The sequence below is a fragment of the Boleophthalmus pectinirostris genome, unplaced genomic scaffold, assembly GCF_026225935.1.
Source record: "Boleophthalmus pectinirostris isolate CB_2022bp ecotype Guang Dong unplaced genomic scaffold, ASM2622593v1 HiC_scaffold_19, whole genome shotgun sequence".
NCBI classification, from domain to species: domain Eukaryota; kingdom Metazoa; phylum Chordata; class Actinopteri; order Gobiiformes; family Gobiidae; genus Boleophthalmus; species Boleophthalmus pectinirostris.
This window is the reverse complement of record NW_026571140.1, coordinates 7,503,821-7,515,951: the sequence shown is the minus strand read 5'-3', so window position 1 is coordinate 7,515,951 and position 12,131 is coordinate 7,503,821. Positions and strand designations below refer to the sequence as shown.

Below are 12,131 nucleotides of genomic sequence, written 5' to 3'. Positions count from 1 at the left end.
AAGTAACCTTCCCAACACTGTTTGTAAATGTAAATGGATTTGTTTACTGGCATCACATTACCAGTTTATTTTTTACTTTTTGATTTATTTTTCATTCTTTGGCGTTGAAACCCCTTTAAAATGTTTAGGTTTAGTCTCTTTTTGAATTTTTTTATATTTTTTATTTTTATATTTTTAGGCCAGAGACGTAGATATTTGATGTAAAAATGATATGGGTGTGTTCTAGAGGAGTCCCAGAGTGCATTGAATGTGTTTGTTTGGGAGTGTGTGTGAGTGTGTGTGTGTGCAAGTTAAAATTAGTTGGATATCATTTTTAACAAAACTTTTAAACAACAAACTTTTAACAAAACTGGCATTTAATGTGTTAAAAATTCAAAATATTATATAATATTTTGTGTGTATGATTAGAGCAGAAGTAAATGAAGACACTGATATGAAAAAGTTGGACAAAAAACTTGTACTGCATAAAATATTGTGTCACGAAGGACCACAGGTGTAATTTTTAAAAGGGTGCACGAGGATTAATTATTTAGCAAAAGAAATTCACATTGAATATTTAGTTGGATTTGAAATTTCTCACTTCACTGAAACTTATTTTGCTTCCCAAAACTTTGAACACGTTAATCATTTCAGAAAATAAGAACCTCATAAAACAAGGCCAGAAGTAGATAATAGGTTGTAGGAGAGTGCAAACATTAGTTTAATCATCTATTTATTAGACTTTTATTTGACTTACTGAAACTATATGATTGGAATTGACTTTTCATTAGATTTTCCTCCCATTGTTTTGTGTGCTCTCGCTCCAGGACATTTCCAAAGTTCAGAGAATCGTCACAGGTACAAAGTCAGCGGGTAACACGGCGAGGCGAGAGGAGCCAGCGGCGCCACAGTGCCCCCGGCAGGATGGGAGCGAGTGTGGGCACAACCAGCAGGATCAGCCGGCCGGAGAGAGGAAAAAGCAGACGGACACAGAGGAGGTGAGCAGGGACCACACGGAACCAGGACGCTTTAAAACGGCGGACATGACTGAACATCATGAACACATGGTTTACTATCCACAACTCTACAGGCATTTTTAAATATACGTAACAGATCAAATCTTCCAGCTAAGACAGTGCAGACCAAGGCTAGTAAGAAGATCACCGAGATGGGTCCCAGGGCGCTGCACTGTGTCTCTTTATGAACTTCATGAGTGTACATTTTGTGTAGTCAGTGGAGTAGACATGTGTAGAGCTGTCAGATGTCACTCATATGGTTTCTAGATGCATTATAATAAATACAGACACTACCAGTCAGAAGTTTTAGAACCCACAATTTTTTCCAGTTATTTATTGCAATTCAAGTGCATGAAAGTTCAATGAAGAGCTTGAAATGGTACAAAGATAAATACTGAACAGCCAGAGGTTAAAAAAAAAAGTGAACTGAACAGATAAGATGAACTGAACAGAAGAGTGAAAGCAACCGACAAGTGCCACACATTTATGGGAACTTCTGCAACAGACTTGGGAAGAACTTTCTGAAGAATATTTGATTTCTGTTGTAAAAAGAACGAGCCACAAGTGTGTTCAGCTGTTATATCTGCCAAAGATGGACACTTTCATGAATCAAAAGTTTAGAATATGTTTTGGTCAACAGTAAACAGGAAACAGTAAAAAACTGGAAAAAGTGTTCTGAAACTTTTGACCCGTAGTGTAGATAACAACAGTCCTGAAGACTCATCTGCATAAATAAGGTGTAGGAGTAGAAACAAATAGCCCTGTTTGTACAAAGATGGTGTCAAATACAGTCCAATATATGCAAAAAATAAATAAACTATATGGTCTAGGCTTCTCTAATTTGACTCCAAAATGACACAGTATACATGCAATTAGAGGAACAGTTCAGAATTTTGGATATAGGACCTCATTTTCTAATTAGCCAGCGTGTTAGAGACGTGTGGAGTCACTTTTTTTAATATTCCATCCAGTCCTCGTATTTGCAGAGGTCACTGGTGCTAGGCTAGTGCAGGTCAATGGCCATAGTTAGCCTGCCACTAAAAACAGTCTTACCCACTCCACAAACCACATGAATAAAATCTACAATTATTTTATCAACACAGACATTTACATCGACAGTCTGGCGTTATAATTGTTTTGCTTCGGGTGTTTTGTGGAGTGGGTAAGGCTGTGTTTAGCAACAGGCTAACTATGACCTTTGGCATGCACTAGCCTAGCACCAGCGACCTCTGCAAATACAAGGACTGGATGGAATGTTTTAAAAAGTGTCTCCACACGTCTTCAACACTCTGGCTCACTAGGAAATGAGGCCCTACGTCCAAAATTCCGGACTGTCCCTTTAATGTGAGTAAAAATAAATATACTAAATTGCTATGTAGTTTACATAACAAGTTATTAAACTGTTATCGACTGAATATTGGCGTCCACTCCAGGTCTGGTTGCCTTCTCATAAACGTCAATGCACATTACTGATTTTAATTCATTAATTTAATTTGTAAACCCCAAAATTTGGACAAAAATGGCATATGTAAGAAAACGTGTTAACAGAAGCAACTTGAACATGGGCAAAATACAACGTAATCAATAGTAAAAACTGGCTCTTGCCCCTCACCATCACTTTCTAGAATCTAAAAAGCCCAAATAATCTCACTTGTTGATTTTCCAAACCTCTGTACTCCGAAGCGTTCGTCGTGCTTGGGAGCCACTGCTAACTGCCTGGAGTCAGTCCCTGCGCACAGAGCCATGTGAAAGCCAACAGTTTGTCAGACACGACTGCGCGGCGAGGGCCTGATCAGCTCCGCTCTCTTCATTCCACTGCATCAAGTCATCAGCGCCCTGCCAAACCCTCCCCTCATATTATGGGATGGAGCCGCACCTGTCGAGAGGTGGCAGATGGCACAGTAAACAATCTCATTTCACCTGACTGCATCTGAACCCGGGCCGCGCATTCCAATCGGTTCTGCTCTAAATTTAGACCTGATTTGCACAAGAATCCATCCATTTTTCAAACCCTGTCTCGCCCAATGACGGATATGAAGTCGCCTTTGGAAAAGAAAATTGTGATTAGTAGGAAAAGTTTAGTGAAAAGTTTTAGGAAAAGCTACTTTCAAGTCCTCAGCTTTACTTTTTGTCAAAGAAGCGGTATTTTACTTCTCTAAACATATTTAGATCACCATGTTAACTTCTTTTTTTTTTTTTTTTTTTTTAAATAAAAAGTAAAAAATATCCAATCCACTTTATTTCTAGAGCACATTTCCCAAACAAACTGTTTCCAAAGTGCTACATGAATACATAATAATAATAATAAAATGATAAAATTAATTACTAAAATGATCATACTAGTCTTAAAATACTAAAGTAAAATAAAATTTGAGAAAAATCATAAAATAGCCATAAATAAATAAAAACAAAACAAAAAACAGAGGAGCACACAAGTCACGCAGTGTTAAAAGCCAGAGAATAAAAGTGGGTCTTAAGACGAGACTTAAAACACTTCACTGCGGGAACTGTTACTCCCCTTTCAGAGCATTTTCACAACACAATCTTTGCGCATCCCACTAATGAAACCACTGCACATCTCATCAGGTTTGTCACGTTGATGTGCACAGTGTTGTATCCTCATGTACATTTAGTATTGATTTATTTGTAGAGAACTGTCATGTGGGAACAGAATCTAAACCTTCTTCAGGCATGTTTTTGATGAGAGATCAATAATATAACATAGTAGAAAGCATAAAGAGTAGTGCAGTAGTGACACTGTGTAATGCCATACATACACTGTGCGATATTTTTGATCATTTCACTCAGCCCCAGCTCAAACTGTATCACAGGTTTAAAAGTTCACAGCTCGTGGAACTACTTCAACAATGCAAAACCTTCACGAGAGGCGACTGGATTTCAAACAGGTTTGATTTTCTTGCGACGTACGATTGCCGATCAGGAGCTGGTCGTGAGGTATTAATCGTTTCTCGTTACCCCATGTTTACTACACGAAGCACAACGGCCCAATCCCAAAAACAGTTAGCCTGATTCATCAGCCGGTTTTACTTCGTGGAAACCGTCTGACCTTGCAGCATTAGGATTAGTTTGCTCGACGGTAGATGGATACTTTTTTCAATGAACCAATCTCTGCTATTTGGTCACGACGTATGTAATGCGCCGCTAACAGGGCTAACTGGTCTATTAAGCTTTTCCCAAATCCTGTAGGAAGAAGGTCAATAACGTCTTTCCCTCTTGATAAAATTCACCAAACATTGTCTTTGTTCCGGCTTTAAATCCTCGATCTCGGGAATCGTTGCCAACACCGAATGTACGGCTCTTCGCTGATTGGCTGGTGTGGGGTCTGCAACTACAAATGGTCTACAAATGAGGTCCTATGTCCAAAATTCTGGACTGTCCCTTTAAAGTAAAGTTTACTACATATTTTCATTTTTTGGAACTGATTAGTTAGCACAGCTCACGACATGACTTTTATGAAGGAAAACTAAAGTTTACTTCAATTTCTGTGCCTAGTTAAAGGAAAGAGGAATTACTTGTGAGCTCAGCTTTAGGGCCTCTTCACATGAGAACGCTTGTGGGTAAAAATGACTTAATATTTTATCGGCAGTGCCTTTCATTTAGACGGTGACAACGTTTTTGAGACTTAAAAACACAAAAATCTGAAATCACCCTCCAGAGTGAAAAAGTTGACTACGCTCTGCCGTAGTGTTTCTGTCTACACTGCCCAAGATGCAGAACTCTTGTCAGATCTGCTCACGTCGTGTACGCGTTTACGTCACATACATACAGAAAACAGAAACCTGGTGTGCATACCCAATCAAATTCCACACGTTTTTGCATCACTTCATGCACGCAGATTTCCTCCTGAAAACACTCGTCTAAATGCGGAATAAAAAGTGAAGACACGACGCCACTTTTGCGTCTTCTGTTCAGACCGACATCATATAAACGTAGCCTTAGATTCACAATCCACTTTAGTCAGATATTTCATCGGTTTCTTTGATTCTCTCTGTATGTCTTTTTTTCTTTTTTTTTTTTTTTTTTTTTAATTTCCGGATTTTTGGTAACGGCACCTGAAATGTATATATTATTAATTACAGAAAAAGGTATCAAATAATACCAAAAATACTTTTCAGATGCTGTTACCAAAAATGTTGTATCTATAATAAAACTGCTTTTTACTGATTCATTCTATTGAGTGAATTGAGCGTTTTTTGTTTTGTTTTGTTTAGTTTTTTTTTTTTTTTTTGGTACCAGAACTACCTCAGCTTTGTCTGGCTTCGTACTGCTGCCTTTTCCTGGACTCTTGCCCTGCGTGGCGTTACTACCTCTGGCTTCATGCGCAATGGGAATTACTATTATTATTACTAAATACCACATATTGAAAACGGTACATGAATCTCCCCTCACGCTGCAATTTCCGGCACAAACAGAACATAATGAAGATGATTCCAGAGTTGGCGAGATGAGATAACCTTTGACCTTACATCACTGTGGCTGGCAGCAAAAGCATTGTGAATGTAGAATACTTAACGTTGTTTTTTATAACTGCACATTCACAAGTTTAATTATGTCTCTTTCCACTTCGCATAATTAAATAAAATAGCTGTTATTGTGTTATTTTTCTTCATGTCTCGTGTAACTTTACTTGTTCACACTGTAGGCAAGAACAAAAGCACTCCACAAAAGTGGAAAGAATAAGAAAAAATGAATTATAACGAATTATGTAAAAAATGTTGGCTAACACTTTTAAACTAGTTGTGTCTAGTTTTGGTGAAATGTATTATTATTATTATTATTATTATTATTATTATTATTAAATTTATTTATTTTGTATGTATTATTATTATTATTATTTTATTTTTTTTTTTTTGCCATTTACAGTGTCTCAAAGTTATTCCTCACTTACCTTATTCATTCCAATCATCCTAATTATTCACCGCAGTGAGCTTATAAGAACTTTTCTCAACTTTAAGACCACAGTGTGGAGTTTTGCAGCGATGGTAAAGCCAACAGAGCACTTACTGATTACCAAACAATAAAAGCTTTATAATTATAGGCAAGGCAAATTTATTTGTATAGCACAATTCATACACAAAGTTATTCAAAGTGCTTTACAGAATAAAAAATACATTACAATCACAATAAAAACTAATCAAAACATAAATAATCATCATAAAATTAGAAAGAGAGAGAGACATTAAATTGGAGAGAAAAGTGCGGAATGAAAAATGAAAACCTTTCAGTCAAATGCAGCTAAACAGAATTGTTTTATTATACAGACATCATGCAGCAGACTTACCTCAGAATCATTTTATAGAGTGAATCTGTACTGACAAGACACAGTTTGTTCAAATACATGGAAAAAATAAGGTACAGGTCTTAAACGGTGTAGTTATTGAAAAGTGATACCAAAATGTGTATACCTTGACTAGCATGGTCATATCTAGGGTTGTCAAATACAAATCATTACTAAAGTTAATGCCAAAACTCGGTATTACTAGATTAGGTATCGATTTGACAAAAGTCACATTCACTGACCTTGACTGAATAGCTTTAGGACAGAGGTCACCAAACTTTTTTCTCTGGGGGCCACATTATGCCTCCTGACTGTGATGGGGGTCGGGTCGGCCGTTTAACAGAATTATATGACCCTGATGATGCAGTTTATATTCTTTGAAAACCACCACACTTTTTTTTTTACATATCAGACAAACTGCAAGGTCCTTACACTGAAAAAAAAAGGTTGTGCACTGTTCTTTGAAAACTCAGCACTCTCGTCAACTTTTCATATTTTAGCACTCGTTTGCTGCCCTTAACTGCACTACAGAACTCTCTGCATGTGTTCACGGTCACTGTTTGATCTTGAGCTTGTCAGGGGATGAAAATTCGGTGTAAGTAAATAAATATTCATTCATTCGTATAATTATATATATATATAAATACTTCATATAAATATAATTTTAATGGAAAAAAATCAACAAAATACAAGATGCAGATGTGTTATTATTTGCCAAAAAGTAATAAAAAAATAAAATAAAATAGGCCATGACAGCATTTGAGGATTGCCTCATAGGGTCAGTTCAAGTGGTGGGGAGCAGAGGGGCTGGGGGGCCGGTTAAAGGTACATGGCAGGACAGAGTCGGCTCACGGGCCATAGTTTGATGACCCCTGCTTAAGAATGACCTTGAGCTGTATCAGAACAAGTACAAGAGCACATACAGTAGACTAGTATACGTCTATTGACCACTATGGAACCTACCTGGACCACTGAGGGATTACACATATAGAAGCCCACAATATAAACTAAAGTACTATGATTTAATGTTGAAAATCACATTTTCATTGTCTAAATAAAGAGTTTTTTTTTTTTTCTTCTTCTTCTTCTTCTTTATCATTGTGGTATGGGAATTGATATAGATTAGTGCATATGTTCCTTAGCATGGAAATCGAGTTTGAAAGCTAAGGGTTTGTAACTTTTCTGGTGGAAGGGTCCGTCAAATGTTTTCATCTATGAAGATTTTTCACAATATGGCTTTAAACTTTTCTATCTTCATGGAGACCAAACCAGATCAAGTAACAGGTCAGATCTCACAGTCAGATTCTATGTTATTCAAGGTATTTTTGAGCTATAAAACCACCTGTAATTGAATAAATATAAGGCAGAGCTGTTTAATGTTATACTGTGGAACATTCCAGGCAGAGCAATGACAAATGCGTAGAAACAGAACAACCGAAAGTTACATATTGCACCTTCAATGTTGAAATATCACATTGTATTGTCATCGTGGTATCGGGATCAAGATAAATTTAATCCTTTACTATCAGAATCAAGTTTGAAATTTAAAGGTGCACTGTCTAACTTTTCTGGAGATGCTGTCTCCATGGAGAACGGTTCAAATTGTCCACAGTATGGCATTAAACTAATCTGTCTTGCATTTATCCAACTACAGGTGTTATTTATTGGTCAAAAATATCTTAAAAACATCCATTCTTGCTGTGAGTGAGGTCGCCTCTCCACAAATCTAACCTGTAATTTGACTCGCAAGACTCTTAAGTTTACTGTGGCTATACTGTGGAACATTCTGGGCACATCTCCATGGAGAATGAGTGACAGATCCTCCACAAACAAGCTACCCAATACACCTTTAAGTATTGTGACAACACAAAACTTGACACATGTCTCATATTCATTCCGGATCTTTGTGTCTTTCCGCAGAGGAGCGCAGAGCCGAGAGGGACAGCCTCAGAGAAGCATTCAGAAGTGGGTTTGGAGGAAGAGACGGGAGTCAAAAACACAAAGACACACAAATACAACTGAGGAGGACCAACCAACTCGCACACAACTCCGGCCCCGGCTGAAGATGTCCCAAGAGCACACCACACACTGACACACGCACACACACAGCAGCTCTGTCAGACCAGGGGAGGGCATCCGGGTTTGGTCAAACGATGTTCCTACAAGTGCTGTCGTGGTAAAGAAAGCCCAACTGATACTTTGGAGGCTACGTGTGTGTGTGATAGAGACGCAAGGTACACATTGGAAAACACAACCGAATATGTAAGATTTTCTGGAACAAAATGATTTAAAATGCACATTTCCAGGAGCCTGTGATCAGTAAGAGCATGCATGAGCCTGTTTAGGTGTTTGTGAGTTAGTTTGGGACTGTCATTTTACGTGGGAGAGACTTGGTTCACTGCACAAATCGGCTCATTGTTGTACTGGTCAGATGAAAGTGTAACAAAGCCTCAGACAGAGCAGTGCGTACAGTTATCATCACACCGCCACGGATCGTAGATGATAACAGCGCTAAAGTATTAATACTGATTTTGAACACGATGAAAACACACTCATTTTAACAAACAGAAGTCTATGTACGCTTAGGGCTGTCGCAATAACCGCAAAAATGAATTACCACGGTACTAAGAGGCCCACCGCGATCACTGCATGTGACTAACGTGCCCCGAACCCAGAGTCCTGCACGGGCCCATTTTTGGAGACCTGCACCCACCCGCACCCGTGCAGTAAAGCATCGCACCCGCCCGTTAACCTGGGGAATCACACAAATTAAAAGCATTCTAACTGAAGCATCCATCCGAATACGAATTGAAAAGTTACGACTTCAAGATTTACAATAACGAAATGAAATGAAACGGTACAGCACGGATACGAATTCACAGACACAAAGTCGCGTCAAAACTTCACAAGCATTAGCAGAAGAAACACGCCACGGACTGAACCAAGACTAACCTAGGACTAACCTGGGACTGATTCCAGGACTGAACCAGGAGGACTAAACCAGGACTAAACCAGGACTAAACCAGAACTGAACCAGGACTCACTATCGGGGTGAGCCCGGAGTTGCGCCCGTGTAGACCGTCAAGTGACCGCAGGTGAAAGGACCGGCGTAGAGCTCTGTGCCGCACAGGGGTAAGTGCAGTCACCGCCCGATTGTGCTTTGCAGACACCCTGGTCTGCGTGCTCGGGGTTCTCTCTCTCTTAAGTCCGCACCCGAGCCAGTGCAGGACTCTGACCTGGAGGGTATTGCGGTATCACCACATACTGTGCTGTTGAGCCGCTATACCGCACCGCAGGAGAAATTCCCTAATCGTGTTAGCTCTGTGTACACTTGAGCCTTTTTACCCATATTAAAATTATAATGGACACAATATAATGTAATATTCAACACAAAAAATACTACGTCTGAAAAAGTCCAGACCGTTCATCATCTCGTACAAGTTTTTTCAATCAATCTGTATGGATTTTTCTTAAAGACCATAGTTGATCATGAGGTGCATATGCAGGAGAAAAGAGATAATTTCTTACCAAACTCGAAACTCAAACTTGATGAGGAACTCTCTTCAAGATAGCGGTGTTATATCTCCAGCGCAGAAGCGAGAGGTTAAAATGTGGCGCGGGGGCGGCATGTAGTGAAATAAATAATGAAAAAGCAGAAGATAAACCAGATGTTTCATCAGTTCAGCCATCTACAGCACCAGAATTTCTTGGAACCAAAGCAATCAAGATGTCAGCATCAAACTATTTGTAACTACAGTTTTACACGCTGCCTTGTTCCTTTGTCCTGCATGAAGTACAGCTGTTTGTTCTCTGATTGGTCACTTCAACTGTCAATCTTCTGCACAACAAAATTCAGTTTAAAGCGAAGAAGATGAACTTTGGGTAATGGCTTAAAGACAAGGTCGTGGCTGAAATGAGTTTTCTCCGCAGGGAGGGTGAGCAGCTCAGTCACAAGGGAGGAGCTCGGAGTAGAGTTGCTGCTCCTCCACGTCGAGAGGTAACCAGGTCATATTGGAGGGACTATGTCTCTCAGCTGGCCTGGGAACTCCTCGGGATCAGAGCTGGAGGAAGTTTCTAGGGTTAGGGGCCGCTCTTTGCTTATGCTGCATCCTCTGCAACCCCGACTCCAGATAAAGCTGAAAAATGGATGGAAGCTCTAAACCAAAACCAGAATAACGCAAATAATGAGTGAAGCCGCCCCCAAGCTACATACTGTATATCGAGCGTTAGATGTATCCACACAAACTCCTTTATGTCAGTATTGTTGACCAAACCTGGAGTCCTGACCCTGAGCTGGCTGCACACACACTGACACATGGAGCACTGTCTGAAATGACTGGACTGAACCTGTTCACAGTAAAAAAGGCATGCGTTCTAGAAGTTCTTTTAACAGTAGCTCTGGTCTCCTGTTTGAACCTTGATTTGTCGTTTCTTGAGTTTTTCTTCTACGTGAGGACACTGCTTTCTAAATGTGTGATCTTTCTAGAAAACCCCTTTGCACTGGTGAGCCCTGACTCTGTATCTGTGACGAGTGTATGAACTGACTATGTAAAATATTCTTATTAATACTACTACTCCCCCAAACTTAGAGCATTGTTTCTCACTCATCCTAGCCTGGTTGATTTACTCCACATTTTTAATATAGAGGCTCAAGTTGGCTGGCCAACTCACGCTTACACTTTTCCTCTGTGGCTTTGGCTCAGTTTCTTACAATCTAATGTTCATGTGTTAAAGCAGAACTAAGTCACTTTCACATCCTGCAGCTCCCTGTGAGAATACACTGACTGGGGACACTCTCAATAGCATTTTGTTTTCTTTTTTTATTGAGTAAGGCTGTATAACCACGTGCAAAAACGTATAGGTTCCCCAGGAGCACTGTCTGCGGGTCATGTGGGCCATGTCGCAGAGCTGGTTTTACACCGAGACAGCAGAGGGAGACGACAGACGCTTCAAACACCCTGAAAATACATATTAAACAACCGCATCAAATTACTGTGATGTTTAATGTGGTAAAAATGTTACTTAATTCTGCTTTAACCTGGTAAAGCTCTGAGGATCATGGAAATGTAAATGTTTGTCAAATGTTGGTCAAATTGTAAATAACACATTTTTTGTAATAGTCACTGGTGGGATTTAGAAGGTTATACTTTTAAGGGTTACAGTTAAGATCTTTGCAAAATTCATGTTGAGTTTTAGGAAAACACACTATAACTGAATTCCTGTTACTATAAGTTCTCTACTGTATCAAGATTGTCTCTTCTCAGAGAACCATAGTTACAGACTGTTATTGTAACAACTAACTGCATTAAAGGGATCTCTACATTGGTTTAAATAATCAATAAAGTAACAAGTACTTCTTATTTAACGATAGACATGTACCACTGTTCCCAACAGAGGGTGCGAGTACCTGTGGAGGAGCAAAACCGTTTAAATTACAACACTGAAACTGAACATTGAAATAGGTTCTGCAGTGATTGAGTGTAGAGAAAGTGAGCATCACCCTGGAGTAAAATGTCATGACATCACACAGTGGGACCACATGAATAATGAAGAAGGACATACACTAAATCAGGGCTACAACTAACTTATTTTTTACTGTTCATTCTCATACTTTGTTTAGTTGTTTAGAAGTTGTTTGAATATGATATTTTTACTGAGACAGACAAAGGTAACTGAAGCTGTTAGAGGGCGTCCTGATTGAATATATTTATAGACATTAGTGGTTTCATCAAAAACACACAAATCTATATATTTCTTCTGTAATGTTCATCCAATTACTGTTCAGTGTGAGACCTAAAACCTCTTTTGTAAACTGTTTATACGTTGTATGTTTTTGG

General features: G+C 39.0%; 1 protein-coding gene across 1 annotated transcript in view; it reads left to right on the top strand.

Annotated features, from left to right (window-relative positions):
* The window catches only part of luzp2 (leucine zipper protein 2), a 171,479-nt gene that overhangs the window by 106,578 nt on the left and 52,770 nt on the right, over nt 1-12,131 (top strand). Inside the window, exon 10 of the mRNA XM_055154822.1 lies at nt 807-977. Coding sequence (XP_055010797.1) covers nt 807-977 — 171 coding nt within the window. The remainder of the gene's footprint in view (nt 1-806; nt 978-12,131) is intronic.